The following is a 16,463-nucleotide window of genomic DNA, read 5'->3' as shown; positions in this document are numbered from 1 at the left end:
TCAGAATTTGGAAATTTTTATTGGTATAAAAATCTAATAGTTGTGCATGTGATTCAGTAATTCAGCATTGCGGAGTAAATTATAGAACCATGAATAATTGGGATACTCAGGAAATAGTGTGTTCTGAATAATTTAATTTTCTGGTTAACTTGGAGTTGGGCAGAAAATCTTTTTTGTTCCATTTCTTGTTAAAAATTATTTCTAAATATGCTAATTTCTGATCTTAGGCAAAGCATCATTAAAATTTTCTTTGATGAATGAGGATATTAGAATGCCTTTGGGTAACTATTACATGCCTTTGGGTAACTATTACATACCTTAATTCTCATTTTACATTACTATATTTGGACAAAAAAAGGTTTAGAGTTTGGATTGTATCTCAAAAGTTCTTTTCTTTTCCCTATATTTAGCCATGGATATTATTTTTGGATGGGAACAAAACCTGATATCTATTTTTATATTCTTTACCATAGAAAGAGCCGGATTATGTTCTCTGTTTGTCTTAATGAGTGCATTCTTCACTTTCAATTGACTATTTCCATAGTCTTTTGCTATATAATTATTGGTAAAATTTTAGTTTCATCAGATATGCTTTATTTATAACTTTATTAGTATATAAATATTTATAAAATTTATATTTAACATATATATATTTATTGTTTAACCTTTCATTCAGCTTTTCCTCTTATAATGATTTTTATTTTTAAAACTTGCCCGAACTATATGTAGTTTTGAATTTGTAATTTACCTGCTTTACTCTGACATAATTCTTTTGACTGTTACTTTTTCAGAAGTTTTTGCAAATCACAATGATTTTTATATAATATTAAAACAGTGGGAAAAAAAAGACTGATCATGAACACCAAAGATTTTGTAGTTCTTCCATGGGGAAAACCTGGAAACTCTGTAAAGCTGAAATACAAGTAAGTGCTATTTATTACTTAAATAGAAATAATTGCTAATATTTCTGTAAGCTATAATTTAAAGTATTCTTTTTATATGAGGCAGTTTAGACTTGAGCTTAAATTTGTGAGTTCTTATCTCCATTTTCTTTACTTTGATGTATTTTATCTATTATAAATCTATAATAGTTTTTAAAATGAGTACTAAAATTATTTATGCCACAAAATTGAGGTGAAAAGTTTTAAGTAGACTTTGCATTGACTATTTAAGCAATCTAACAAAGTTACAAATAGTTTGTGACACTTGTTCAGAATAAAAGGAATCACCCTGAAGAAACTGAAAGACACTGAAATTTGGTTCAACAAGAAATTCAACTAGAACCAAGCAATTCTGCATATCCTGGGAATTTCATGACATGGCAGGAGTACTGGAAGTGTCAATATACTGTTTCCCTTTGAGGTCATCTAGAATCACTGGAAATTCCCAAGCCTTTTTCTCAAGTATCAATAAAGGCCAGCTGGTTTGGGTTAGGGATAGACTGTCGACTTTTAGTTTTGAGTTCCCTGAATCAGATCAATAGTCCTGTGGTTATTCAATGTCTTCAGAGTCTTCCTAATTCTTCCTTCACTTTTGAGATACTGTGTGTAAGAGCATGTGTGAACTGGAAAATGTTACACAAATATATGGCATTCTCAGCATGGTTGACCCTTGAACAACACGAGGATTAGGGGCACTGACCCCCTACCACAGTCAGAAATCCACGTATAAGTTTTGACATCCCCAAAACTTAACTACTAATAACCTACTCTTGACCGGAAGCCTTATGGATAACATAAACAGTCAAATAACACATATTTTATGTGTCACATGTATTATATACCATATTCTTTCAATAAACTAAGCTAGAGGGAAAAAATGTTATTAAGAAAATCGTAAGGAAAAGACAATATTGTACTGTATTTATAAAAAAAAAATTTGTGTATAAGTGGACCCATGCAGTTCAAACCCCTGTTGTTCAAGATCAGCTGTATTTGTTTTACCATTTTTGGTGGGAGGGGAGCTATCTAATTGCTACTATTACCAATTTTGCTTTTTGTGTCAAAAGAAAAGGGGCATACAAACTTTGATTTTGGTCATACATTTCCAGTCTGTGTTTATATATCTGTAAACCATTTATCCAAACATTTATTAAGTGCACATGTTCTACACACTGTGCTGGGGAATGGTGGCTATGAAAGTAAGGAAACACAATCTTTGCTCTCAGGTAGCTTGTAGAAGACAGAAATAGATAAAATCACGTTTATGAGATAGTGTGAAGCGTGGTGTGATGAGAAAGCACAGGGGGCTATAAGAACATGGCCCAAACTACTGGGTCAGGGAGGAGGAGGTCTCCAAGCTTCACCTGAATGATGCAGTTAGTTGGGTAGTTACTGGGGGAAACTTGTGCAAAGGCACAGAGACCACATAGTTTGGGAACATTCAGACACATCCAGTGATTTATGGAACAGAGATTTATAGAAGAAAGTTGGAGAGAAGGACAGGGTTTTGTATAGATAGTAAATTAATTTGTATGCTACATTAAGGAGTTTGGAATTTATTTTGGAGGTGGGGGGGATCACTGTTCCATGGCCTGCAGGTCTCCCTGATCCACCCATGATCAATAACCTACAGAAGCTAGGACAGGAACACCCACTCTATGGTAATTGTTCTGGAGTTCCCTTTGTCCCCCTTTCCTTATTCCCCTTGTCCCCCTATTTTCATTTGATACTGTCTTAACGATTATCTTAACCTTGTCTGATGTATTGGTGTTCTCCAGTTTTTGTCTTCCTCTTTCTCAGCCCCCAACTCATTTCAGCAGGTTGTTTCTGGCCCTTGGATTTGTTGGGTTGACCTGGTCTCTGCAGGATCAAGCCTAGTTTTCCTCAGTGGTCCTGCCTGCCCTCTGGCTCTGTGTCTGAAGCTATCTCCAAGAGGAACCCTTGTCTTGTTTCACACCCATAGCATCCTATCAACTTGACCACTTGTGGTCAGTAAGACAGTCTTTTTTTTCAGTCTCAGCCCTTTCCTCTCCCACAGTCGGGTTTTCAGAAACATTAAAAGTTTTCTAAGCAAGTGAGTAACACAGTCACATTTGTGCTCTTGAACTCTTCCTCTGGAAGCCATGCGAAAAGTATTGTGGGCCATCGAGACTTTGGGCAGGCAGACCAGCTCAGGTATCAGTCCTGAACTGTGTCCCCGTCCCATCCCAAAGTGATCTAGGCATCATTATCCTTCTGGTTGTCCAAGTAAGAAACCTAGGATTATCTTAGATTCCTTCCTTGTCCCTTCCCTGGTGAGTCACCTACTTCTGGTCAGTCTCCAAGTCCAGTTAATTTTTTTTCCTTAGATTTCTCAAATGCTCCCATTTTTCTCTCCACTGTCTCTATCCAGTCAAACCAGCATCATCTCTCTATTATTAGGATTACCGAAATAGTCTCCCGACTGGTTGCCTTGTCTTGCCTTTCAGCCTTGCACCCTCTAATTTCCCATTCTGAGTCAGAGTGATCTTTCTGAATAAAATGCAAGTCTGATCAATTCTTTTAAAATTCTTTGGTGAGTCTCATTGCTTATAGAATACAAATCCTCATCATGGCCTACATGGCTCTTTGTGAACTGGTCACTCTCCACTTCAGCAGTTCCATTTCTTCCCACCTTTCCCATCCTGCACATAATGCCTGGACCCACACATCACCCGTGTCCACTTATGCCCATACTTTTCACTGCTCTCACCGCTTCCCTTTGACTGGCTAGATTCTTTCATCCCTTAGGGCTCAGCTCAGACTTCTCTTCCCCCTGGATCTGCTCTTGCAGGCCCGTCGGCTGAGTGTGTGCCCTTTCTGTGTGTTCAGGTACCTGCACGTACTTCTGCAATGACAGCACCATTAGACTATATTTCACTTACCTTCAGGCCTGGCTGTTCCTGTCTGTACTAGAAGCTCTACTGGGTCTCCTACCCTATCATGTACTATCACATGTCCTGTCATCACAGTGCCTGTTTGTGCTAGGGGCTAAAATACTCCTTGTGGGGCAGATATAATGGAAATAGTGCCTCCCCTCAGTATCTTTGCCAGCTTCTCTGAACCCTCTGGCAGGCTTTGCCTCCTTTCACTTTCCGTATATCTCCCTGGATAGTGTCCACTTGGGCACGTGTCTCTGGCCTGCTTGCCCTTTGGCGACCGCTTCTATAAATTAGTTCCCTTTTCTGATCTCCATTATTTTTATTTTTCAATTCCTTGCCATCGAATCCTTGGGTATGCACACAACTTGAATGTAGACAAACACTAATGTAGTAATAAAGGAAGAGATTTAAACTCATGATAGTAAAAGCTAGAGAACTAGGTTGGTGTAGACCTATGGACAGTGTCAGTGACTAATACTGACGAGAGACCAGAACTGTAAAATGAAGCAACTGGCTTGTGTTAAAATTTTGATGAGCTTCAGATAGTATTATCAAAATCTCTTGCACAAGAATCTATAAGAGGGCTCCTCTCTGTCCTCAAAAAAGTTCTTTTCTTATTGCCTTCCTTCCGAGGAAACATTAGGTAGTGTTGGCCCAGTTCCCATTCAATCCTTTGATGGCTCCTCTACTGAGACCCTCAATAGGTGCTTTCTCCCTAATAGGCCCCAAACAGGCTCTGCTCGCTCTCTCTCTCTTCTTGTATTGTACTTGTACAGCATAAAGGTAGAAATTTATTGAAGGTTTCTAAGATGATCAGGTCAGCAAAAATGTGTATTCTGTCTATAGAGAAAAAATAGTTATTTTAACAGTATGCTTCAAACTACTTGAATTCCTTAGAGGAAAGATAGTATGAAACTTAGAAAATATTTTTTCTAAGATACCTGTGCATATGTAAAGGCAGAGTTCATATGGAAAGTGAATTATGATTTGAAACCTCTAGCACTGTAATAGGAAAAACATAAATCTGAGATTTGAAGAGATACATACGTTAAGGAGAATGTTAATGGAAGGTAATGCTAACTTTAGAAACCGTATTTCACAGAATGCAAAAGAAGTAATTAGAAAACTTCATCACTTACTTACTACTCATAATTTTAATTAAGGGCAAAAGATGATATAAAATTATTTTGCCTTGTTTTTTTTTGTTTGTTTACCACAAATGAACATTCTGTGTTTAACTCTTACTCAGGAATGCTCAGGAACTGAGGATGGAGAAGATCCAGTTAGAATTGGAGAACAAACAGATGGAAAAGAAGCTACAGGAATTCCAATCAGCTCGGAGCAAAGAAAAGGAAGAAAGAGAGTAGGTGACATTTTTAGGGAATTTGAGAGGAATAAACTGAATTGGGTAAAGAACTATTTCATATATTAATATGTCATTCCAAAAAAGATCTGCCCCGAATGAATAATTTCGGGCTTTTCCTGATGAACAAATAGTATTAAATTTCTCCTACTTTTTCTATTTGTGTCCTTTATCTAAGGCATGTTGCTTTTTAAAATTACCATTACTTCTGTCTCCTTTAAACTTTATTTGATCTTACACTTTCTTATTTCTCTTCTTACATGACTCTTCTGAACCATTAAAGTCTGGGATGTTTAGCACAGCAATGCAGAAGTTGGCCTTTGCTCTCATAAAGCTGCCATCCTTAGGAGATTGTGTTTGTGTTTAAGGTCGTTTTACTTATGAAAAGACTTTGCGGGGGCAGGAATTTACATGTTCATATATAAGAACCATTCACACCCTCAAGTATGTTTAAAATATTTTTAGACAAATGTGTTTTAGCTGAAATTTTATTGATGAGCACTCTCGAATATTGTGCTTTGTATCTATACTAATTTTACTGGGCATTTTATAAAAATAATAAATGTAGATGATAAAAGTCAAACAGAACTAATAGTTATATCATGGAAATTATTTCTTCTTAGCTCTAGGCTGACTCCCAGCCCATTTGTAGCTCTGTTTTTAACAATTACGTTTTTTTCCCCACAAATATCTTATCTTTGTATAAGCTTATGTATATGTATGTTATGTGTATGAATGTGTGTTTGTGTATATTTCATGTCTTTTATGTTTTTACAAGTGAAATTATCTATAAAATGATTCACACCCTATTTTTTTTACTTAATACATCTTAGCACTCTTCCCATATAAGCATGCAATTGATCTCATTCTTTTAATGGCCACATAATATTTCTTTGTGTATTTTTCAGATCTTTATTAAATTTTCTCTATTTTGTAGTTGTAAGTGCTACCATGAACATGTTTCTACGTAATATTTTTGCTTACATATGCAAGAGTATCAAAAGGTTAAATTTTAGGTCAAAGTGTATATGCAGTTTACATTTTGGTAGATATTGAAGAAATTGTCTTTCAGATAGGCTTCAAAAATGTACAGCTTTCTCCTACAGAGGATAACAGTTCATGTCTCATGTGCTTTGGCTGGTGCTAAATATCACCAGGCTTTTTGTATTTTAATTTTGCTTTTGTTTGGTCTTATCAAATATCCAAGTGATATTATCAAATATCCATGCAATACCTTCTGAATCATTAAAGAAAATTCAGATGTTTACTATAGCTCTAGTAGTGTTTATCTTTAAAGTCTGATTCTTTGAAGAATATTCATGACACATAAACACACCTTCTCTAACCAGAGCATTGATTTAATCAAGGATCTCAATGGCGTATGTCATCCCAGGTGACAAAGTATATTGTATATTTTGCTGCTCTTCTTTTAATGATCCAATGAACTTAATTTGCACTTCTCAGTGGCTCATGAAATATTTGTGAACCAGAGTTCCTGAAATCAGCCCCAAAGTTGGGTTTTCATTAGCTGAGGAACCTTTTCTAGATGTTTTTTTTAAATGTTCTAGAGCTTGACTGAGTTTTCAGAAGAGGTAAGTGTTCTTCTAAGGTCACGTAGATAGTGAATGTCACAGCCAGAAAGAGAACCTGCCACTCACTGGTCAGGAAGATAGAAGTCCAGTGTTCTGACCTTGACTTTATTATTTATTGTCTGTGTGACCTTGGGCAGGTTTTTGTCTCATTTTTTAAGTGAGAATTGGACCTCTGCCCTGTTGACTTCAAAAAATTTTGTGAGACTCAAAAGTGCTTTGAAAACTAGAAATTAAACAGTTTGCCTTCTTTGTCCTCTCTGTTACCTTTCAATGTGGGAGCTGATTTGTAGTTTTAAATATGGAATTCATCAGTTAGTAGATCTGCCAAATATTTTGGGTATTGTTTTGCTTCCTTTTCCTCTTTACATTTGTAGACCCTTAGCTTTTAAAACTGCACGACGATCTGTAAAGTTTCCTATAACTCAGTAAAGCTCTCTTTAATCATCATAAATGTCTAAAAAATGACATCCTTCATCTGTGTTTGGACACTTTACTTTTATTCATTTCTTTTCAAAAGTTCCAAATAGGGTAGAGTTATATTTTAGAATTGCTGAGGATATCATGGCATTATTGATATTTCATTTTCATTTTGCGGTGGTCTGTTACATGTTAATGACTGAATTTCATTTCTTGAAATATGCAAAATATATTTGTTTTCATTAAAAGGAGAAATGTATTTAGTAATTACATTTTGTCTTCTGTTTATATATATTGAAGGTCAAGTGGATATCACTGGAAATCTGGACAAGTGGGAAAATTGGGTAATCAATCACACATGATGTCACAAAATAAAGGAAATATTATTAAGGTAAGAAAGTACCATTTGGCTCTCAGGGAATTTACTCAGTGAAGAGATATAAATTAATTTTTCAGATCTTGTATTCCCTTCTATACTTAAGAACCTACTCTTATTTTAACAACTGCATATTATTAGATTTTGATGAATTTTTATGGGTTAATCTGTAGCTTTCATAATTCAGATATATTTCATTTTTCATCTGCAAGATGATTTTTAAAATTCACCTTGAGTTGAATTTTTCTAAACTGAATTTTTTTCATACAGTTTAGTCCTGGTTTCAAGTATGTGAAATACAAGTATGTAGTTTTATATTAAGGTGAAAATTAAGTTATTTGATGTAACGAAGGACAGACTTTTTTCTGCCTTTTTATTATATCGCATTTAATAGTGTTTGTTTTGCTTGAATAATAATTATTATTATGCTATTGATTCCATGTGTGAAGATACCCAAGGAAAACTGCTTTCAGGTTTCCCAGCTGTAGAATTGCTTTATCTTTACTATGTATTATAAAATATAATATTACATTATATTTAGGATTAAAACCAGATGAGTGATTTTATGTAAGGAAAGCTGTTTGTTTCTGGATTGTTTAGTACAAGATCCGCGACTCTGTAAGTTTTAACTTATATAGCTTTTTCTCTTTTATATACCTATCATTAAACTTCCTTTGGGCCAGTTGACATCCTTAAACATCTTACCTGGTGCTTCTAACCTTTTTGTCTTCAAAAAAGTCTTTTGCTCTTTAGTGTCATTCTCTTACTGAGATATGTTTCTTTAATTTTTTTTTTAAAGATTTTATTTATTTATTCGACAGAGATAGAGACAGCCAGCGAGAGAGCGAACACAAGCAGGGGGAGTGGGAGAGGAAGAAGCAGGCTCTTAGTGGAGGAGCCTGATGTGGGGCTCGATCCCAGAATGCCGGGATCACGCCCTGAGCCGAAGGCAGACGCTTAACCGCTGTGCCACCCAGGCGCCCCTGTTTCTTTAATTTTTAGATTAAACTTTTTATAATCCACTTCCCACTTCTCATGGTCTTTTGAGATAGTGTTCCATGTTTCAGATGTAATTGAAATATAATATATTAAAAATGCTGACTGATTACTGACTTATTTATTCAATAGCAATATTAAGTGCCTCCTTTGTCACATAGTGCATTATCCTTGTTCTCAAGGAGATCCTCATCTAATGTGAAACAGAATGCACATATGAGATTAGGAAAAGTCAGTATGTCATTTTTGTCATAACCATTTAGTGTACGAACCATCTGTGTTTGGGAAAAAATACTTTGGTTCTACAAATAGTTGAGAGTCTCCTAGATGTCTTTGTAAGGAAAAAATGATGAATAAATCGTAGTGCCAGGCCCCACGAACCTCATAATTGAGTGAGATGTGAAAGCATGGGGTTTCGGAAGCTCTAGAAGGTGGGTGTAGAAAGTGAGCCAGGGCAGGAGAGAATACCAGAGTTCAGAGTCTTGACTGTGGGAATGGAATTTCCTGACAGCTTTTGAGCAGGAGGATAGCAAGATTAAGGTGATGATTTGTGGTGGCTGATCTTGTTTAAATATCCAGTGCATTAGGAGTTTATAAATAGAGGATAGAACAAATGATATTGAAACAATTTTCATCATGTCCCACATCAGTAAAGAATGTATTTTGATCATGGACTTTTCTATACATGAACTTTTTATTTATTTATAAATAGAATTTATTTATATACATGATAGTGTACTAATATATCATGTATGTTGTAAAACAAATTATGGACATTATTTACAGCTGACATAAACTTCGTTTCTACTTCCTGGTCTTTTCCTGAGCTCCCTCAGGTATGCATACATGCTACTTTGGAGGCCACTAGAATAGAGGCAGAGAAACTATTTAGAACACTAGTAAAAGAATCTAGAGGTCAAATGAGAGTCTGAATTAGAATGTAGCAGAAGAAATATGAAGAAAATTATGGGACCAAAAAAAAAACAGTGAGAAAGGAAAGGAGGAAATCAAATGTATAACTGATATCAGGCTGATTGACAAGAGGAAGAATAAAGAAGGAAGCTGAAAAAAAATTGGGATTTAGAAATCCCTCCCACCCTCCTTCTTTCCTTCCTCCTTCCCTCCTTTCCTTTCTTCCTTCCTTTCTCCCTTCCTCTCCTTATTTTCCCAGCTTTATTGAGGTAATTGACAATTACAATTTTAAGATATTTTAAAATGAAACAGCATGACGATTTGATGTACATATATACATTGTGAAAAGATTTCACACATGGGGTTAATTAACACATCCCACCTCGCATATTTACTCCTTCCTTCCTCCCTCTCCCTCCTCCTCCCCTTCTCCCTCCCTCCCTCCCTCCCTCTTTCTTTCTTTCTTTCTTTCTTTCTTTCTTTCTTTCTTCTTTTTCTTTCTTTCTTTTTCTCTCTCTCTCTCTCCTTTCTTCCTTCTTTTCTTTTCTTTTCTTTTCTTTTTTCTTTTCTTTTCTTTTCTTTCTTTTCTTTTTCTTCCTGGTGAGGACATTTAAGTTCTACCTACCAAATTTTGAAGATTTAGAGTTTTGTTTGACTTCTTATGTGTTAGTTGAAGCCAAGACAGTAAATGTGCTTCTTAACAATTAATAAAAAGGAGAAGAAAGGTATAACGGATAAAGCTCAGAAAGGGCAGGTATATGCTCAAGGAATATGGAGGTAAAATAGAACTTTAATACTGATAATCACTATCTATTTTATACCAGTCAACAGTTTAGCTGCTTTTCCTTTTTTCTCAGTAAGTGCTTATATCACTCTTAAGAGGCAGTTGCTATTTTTCCAATTCCACAGATGAAGTAATTTAACATCAAAGAAGTTCACTTGCTCAAGGTCAAGCGTCAGGGCCAAGATTTGGGAATGCAGGCTTTCAAGCTGGTTCTCAGGTGATTTGCCAGCCCTCCAGTAAGGGGAGCCTTAGAAGAGGAAGAATGGTAGAATCAAAGTAATGTAATTTCATAGAAAATGAAGGTAAAGAAGGGTGTTTTGACTGTGATTTTAGACCAGTGTTTCCCAACAGGGGTTAGTTTTGCCCCCCAGGAGACATTTGGCAATGTCTGGAGACGTTTTTAGTTATTGCCGCCAAGAGGGTTTTGGGTTTTGGTTAATGATAGATAGTGGCTACAGGCCAGGACTGCTGCTATGTGTCCTGCAACACACTGGACAGCCTCCCCACCAAAGAATTATTTGGCCTAAAATGTCAATGGTATCGAGGTCAAGAAACTCTGTCTTAAGTCTATATTGATTAAATCCTGACTCATTTCATTAGCTCTTTTAGGCAAGTCACTTAACTTCTCTGAGCTTCTGTTACCATATTTGTAAACATACATAACAATACTTGCTTATTAGTGTACAGAGTTTTAAGCGATGTTAAGATTTTATGTGTGAAACCAATTGTAACATTGGCTGAAAATCACATTTAAATGTTTGTGGCGAATGAGAATTTTTTTAAAAACACTGAATTTGATTTGATGTTAGATGGAAAAATATATATCAAGTGGTTACAAAAAGAAAGGTGGGTGGCAGTGAGTAAAGACTAATGTTGCAGTGACCATGAGAATGGTGGGTGACCTCTTAAGGATTTAACAGAATCAAGGAAAGACTTTATTACAGTTGACACAGGTTTGAATGGTTCAGGTCAACTTAATACGCGATTTTTTTCAATAAATGTATGTACAGTACTATAAATTATTTTTTCTTCCTTATGACTTTCTTAATACCATTTTCTTTTCTCTAGCTAGCTTTATTGTAGGAATACAGCATATAATACATAAAACATACAAAATATGTGTTAACCAACTATTTATGTTATCCATAAGCCTTCTAGTCAACAGTAGGCTATCAGTAGTTAAGTTTTGGGGGCCCAAATCAGTGCCCCAGCCCCCATATTGTTCAAGAGTCAACTGTATATTGTTTATTAGAATCAGAAACATGTGAGCCAGTTTGTAGCTGAGGGATGGACTCACTAGTGGAGGAAAGATATGCAAATGAGAGAGGTACCAGTTGCTGGGGTGTAGTCTTTGAAGAGATGGCTCCTTAAGAAGGCCTTGACCAATGGAAGGAGGACACTGTATCTGATAAGAAAGATGGAAGAGAAAACAGGTGGCAGTAAAGGTAAAATTTTAGAGTTGTAACGCAGGAAGCCATGGAAAGATTTTGATGGGAAAGCCTCAACGTTCGTAGTAAATTTGAAGGCAGGATCATCTGCTCACAATAAAGAGGGGGAAATGGGGTGAATTTGAGTCTTTTGAAATGGAGAAAGTTTGAAGTAGCCACTGTGGAAGTCATGATTGAGGATGAGCTCGAAATGAATAAGTAGACTGCTGAGGAGCCATAGGAGCATGGATTTGTAAGGGACCCAGTCAGGATTATTTCATCACAATGGTAGGTAGATGGAGATAGAGGTCTAAGAGGAAGGAGGTAAGGTGATCCTGGCAAGCACTGAGAAGCTCTGAGTCTGGGCTTTTGAAGGTGTGGCCATTCAGATCACAGCTTAGGTTGAAGGTTTGGTCATAATGGTCAGGTGGCTGAAGAGGCACTTAGATGTTCATAGTAGTCTGCATGTTGGAGGGTTTTCAGCATCAGGGGGTCAGGTGAACATGGACATTGAAGTCTCCATGATCATCACCCAGAACTGTGATGGAGAGAAATACTGAGCAGATTGCTACAGTTCAGGTGGAAGAGGATCGTGGATATTGATAAAGGCAGTCAGTGGATGGTGAGGCCCTTCAGCAGAGGCATCTTTGCTGAAGGATGAGATCAGAACAATATTCTGGAAGCAGCCCTGAGGAGCAAACAGGGAGAAAACTTTTCTTCTCTCCTGGTGAGTGCAAGGGAATAGAAATGGAGCTAGTTCCTCTGGAGAGTTCTCTGGAAAAGGTTGTCTGAGGAAAGGTGGGTCCAGTTAATGTGAACCGTTGCAAGAGGTATTTCTAGGAAAGGTTTCAGGCATAGGATAAATGACTATTTAACAAGGGTTCTATGGACTAGCAGGGAACCAGGATAGAAGGACAAGCAGTAGAAAATAGCAAAGGTTATGTAGCTAATTAAGAATAAGAATATTTGAGGGGCGCCTGGGTGGCACAGCGGTTAAGCGTCTGCCTTCGGCTCAGGGCGTGATCCCGGTGTTACGGGATCGAGCCCCACATCAGGCTCCTCTGCTATGAGCCTGCTTCTTCCTCTCCCACTCCCCCTGCTTGTGTTCCCTCTCTCGCTGCCTGTCTCTATCTCTGTTGAATAAATAAATAAATAAAATCTTAAAAAAAAAAAAAAAGAATATTTGAAAAGGTGGCTCATGGGAGGAATGTGGGCCCAGCATGGCCAAATAGGGCATTGGTGGGAGTTTGGAGGCATTTGTCAATGCCAAGGAGGCTGATGATGACAGCGTAGTCTGACTCCGATGGTCCAGGTGACGTGTTGGTATGGTACAGGCACTAAGCTTCCCTGGCCCTTAATGACACCCATTCAGCACCCACTGGTGGAGGCATAAATGGCTTAACAAGGCATAGGCTTCAGGATATCAAATTCCTGATGTTTTGGATAGACACTTATGTGTATATACATGTATGTATGTGTATATACATATGGATGTGTGTGTTATGTGTATATCCCTGGTCTGACCCTACCTGACCCTCAACTTTTTCAAACAGATGAAAATAAGACTTAGGAGGAAATTCTATCTGCCTAAAAATAGCAGGTAGCTGTTTGTTCACTGAAATATTTTTATGCAGTTTGAATCATTTGAAGCAAATTTGGCCATATTTATAGAGCCGGAAAATATTCACAATAATAAAAACAAATTATAAAATTTCCCTAATAATGAGTTCAATTTGCTTTGGCATAGCCATCCTGCCCAGGTAGCCTATAACCACATCAATCATGTTGCAATTCAGATGTATCATTATGGTAATAATATTGGATAATTTCATTATGAAAAAAATGAGATTAAATTATCTGTAACTTGTATAACATTTTTAGTTTAAAAATAAAAGTGTGATTCACATAAAAGTTGATTATTTCAATCCTATTTTCTTTCTGCTGTGTTTGGTACATAGCATCTGAGCAGCTACTTAAAGAATGTGAACAAAAAAAATGCCCTTTTGAAGCAAAACCACGAGATTCACTGAGAATAATTATGCCTAAATTTTCAAAGATGACTGCAGTTGGTACAGCCATCGATATAGAGGCAACTGTTGTTCTCATATTCTCATGTACAAATTGGGCAATTGAGCATGCAAATTGCAAATTGAAAACTAGGCATGAATTGACAGGGTCTGTATAAATGTGCACCATTCCTCCATGCTCGTTTGTGTACTTTGAATGTTGGTTTTAATAAGACCAAGGCAAGTATGTACAGTTGGTGAGTCTATTTTATGTCTTAAAATCTAAAGATCCAAGGATTTTAAGTGACTATTTGAAACACCTAAGAGCAAAGCTTATTTACTCAATATTTTGGCTGTAACTTCGGAAAGTCAGGGATCACAGCTAATATATTGAAGGTAAAATCTATGATGCTTAAACATGTGGTTCTCCAAATTAGACAAATAAGATAATATTGCCTTCTACAGTTATGTAAGCAGAGTGGCTCAGTCAGAATTCAGTTTAGATTTAGTCTACACAAATATTAGACTGTGTGTTTCAGAAAGATCAGAGATAGAAAAGGCTTACTGAGCCTTTACAGTATTTGAATACTAGTGCTTTCCTAAAATAATTTCATGATGATATATAATTATTTTTGTTCAAAACATAATTTATGGAATATTTTTAAAAGTGGTTTAGATATTTCCAAAATTTATTTTCTTTTTTTGATATTTTCTCTTTATTAAAGGCTCTATATATGCTTTAATCATGATTTTCTATTAATTTTATATTATTCTCTCAAAATGTTTATTTTGCTCAAGATGCACTGAAACGTTGTAGCTCTCTATCATTTTTGTTCATAACTTAAACTTTCTTTGAATAAGAGAATGTATACCTGACAAAAAATATCTATTTCATTAATACAGCTCTCTGCTGGAAAAGTGAAATTAAAATTACTGAAAGAGCAACTTCAAGGTAAACAGTTTATGGGGCGCCTGGGTGGCACAGCGGTTAAGCGTCTGCCTTCGGCTCAGGGCGTGATCCTGGCGTTATGGGATCGAGCCCCACATCAGGCTCCTCCGCTATGAGCCTGCTTCTTCCTCTCCCTCTCCCCCTGCTTGTGTTCCCTCTCTCACTGGCTGTCTCTGTCTCTGTCGAATGAATAAATAAAATCTTTAAAAAAAAAAAAAGGTAAACAGTTTACCACTGTGTTATTAGATCCTAAAGATATAACTTGTTTTCTTTTTCATTTGAATTACATAGACAATTAAAGTGCTAGAATTGTTCGTGCAGTATAAAGATTCTAAACCCCAAAATGATGACTCTGATATGACTTTTGATATTCAAATTCATTTTACTTATTTGCTGGGGGGGCAGCCATATTTTATGTTAAGAAACGTCAACTTAAAATATGAATATAATAATAGCATTTTCCAAAGTGAGGACTTCGATAGTACTGTTCTGTAACTTTATTTATATAATCTTTTAACCAGGAAGATAATTGAGCAGTATGAAATTATATATTGAACTTGTACTCGAGGAATCTAAAAGAATATTGAAAACGGCTTTATATTTTAATAAATTATTTCACAATAGCAAAACCCAAGAATCAATTTTGAAGTCACGGTAATTCCAAAAGAAATAAAATTTTTATAGAGGATAAGTACTTTTAATTTAAATGGATAAGACAATTTGGTAGAAAAAGTTCTGGAGATCTATGTGACATTTATTAAGGAAGGTGGTTCCCTATGAGCTTCATTTAGTTTGATCTGGAGATGGGACAGAGTGCCATAGAGAGCCTATCAGGAGCATAGTTTTTGACATTCTGTAATTTCACTTATCCAATTCAAGTGAGTTTTTAGCAGAATGGGTGTGGGCAGGTATGTGGCCTCTGAGGTCACAGGGGACTGTGAGGGGGATTGTGGTCTCCACGGGTTACTGGGAAGAGTAGACTTGGCTGCACACCATTCTTACAGAGCAATTAATATTTAAGTACTCTTTGAGAATTCAGAAATGTGCAGAAGTTCATTACTTTATCAGTCAGAAAACTGAACATCATATTTTAATGTGATTGACCTGACATTTTTTTTTCTTCCAGAGCCAGTGAAACCAACACTTAATTATAAGATGGCCAATCCTTCTGAAAGCGAAAAACCCAAGATAAAAGGGAAGGTTTGTGGACAGTGTGAGAACAAAGCTGCTCTGCTGGTATGTGCACTATAAAGATATTAGAACATCACTTTCACATGGCCTCACTCACCTCTCCCAACTAGACCTGCTCTGGGAGCCAGATACTTTTCCTTCTCTGCCATTGCTAAAGGGGAAGTGTATGTCCCGCCCCATTCAATGCACTGCATCTCACCCTCTCATTCCAGTTTAAGGATATCACCTACCTCCTTTCCTCACTCTCTTGGATCATGCCTATCAGCACACAAACATGCTGCAGTACTTTCCAAACCAAAATGACAACAAAAGTTCTTCCACGAGCACCGCATCTCCCTCTGGCCCTTGTTAGTCAAACTTCTGAAGAGTTGTCTACACTTCTTCATGGTCTCTCTTCCTGTTCTCTCTCTTTTTTTTTTACTGAGATACAATGTACTAACTATGAAATAGAGAGACCTTAAATGTACAGTTAGATGCCTTTTGACAAATCTATGCACCCCCATCAATATAATAGAATACCCCTGAGAGTTCCCTTGTGCCTTTTACAATTAATTTCTACTACAAAGCCAGCTATTGTTCTCACTTTTAGCACCATACATTTAGTGGCGC

General features: G+C 36.5%; 1 protein-coding gene across 1 annotated transcript in view; it reads left to right on the top strand.

Annotated features, from left to right (window-relative positions):
- The first annotated feature begins 817 nt into the window (after positions 1-817).
- Positions 818-16,463, top strand: part of ZBBX (zinc finger B-box domain containing) — a 78,418-nt gene continuing 62,772 nt past the window's right edge. Inside the window, exons 1-5 of the mRNA XM_044384775.2 lie at positions 818-923; positions 5,091-5,204; positions 7,514-7,604; positions 14,618-14,666; positions 15,790-15,899. Coding sequence (XP_044240710.2) covers positions 856-923; positions 5,091-5,204; positions 7,514-7,604; positions 14,618-14,666; positions 15,790-15,899 — 432 coding nt within the window. The 5' untranslated portion in view covers positions 818-855. The remainder of the gene's footprint in view (positions 924-5,090; positions 5,205-7,513; positions 7,605-14,617; positions 14,667-15,789; positions 15,900-16,463) is intronic.

This window comes from Ursus arctos, unplaced genomic scaffold (genome assembly GCF_023065955.2).
Source record: "Ursus arctos isolate Adak ecotype North America unplaced genomic scaffold, UrsArc2.0 scaffold_4, whole genome shotgun sequence".
Classification (NCBI taxonomy): domain Eukaryota; kingdom Metazoa; phylum Chordata; class Mammalia; order Carnivora; family Ursidae; genus Ursus; species Ursus arctos.
The sequence above is the reverse complement of the archived record's forward strand: the minus strand, read 5'-3'. Positions and strand labels throughout refer to the sequence as shown.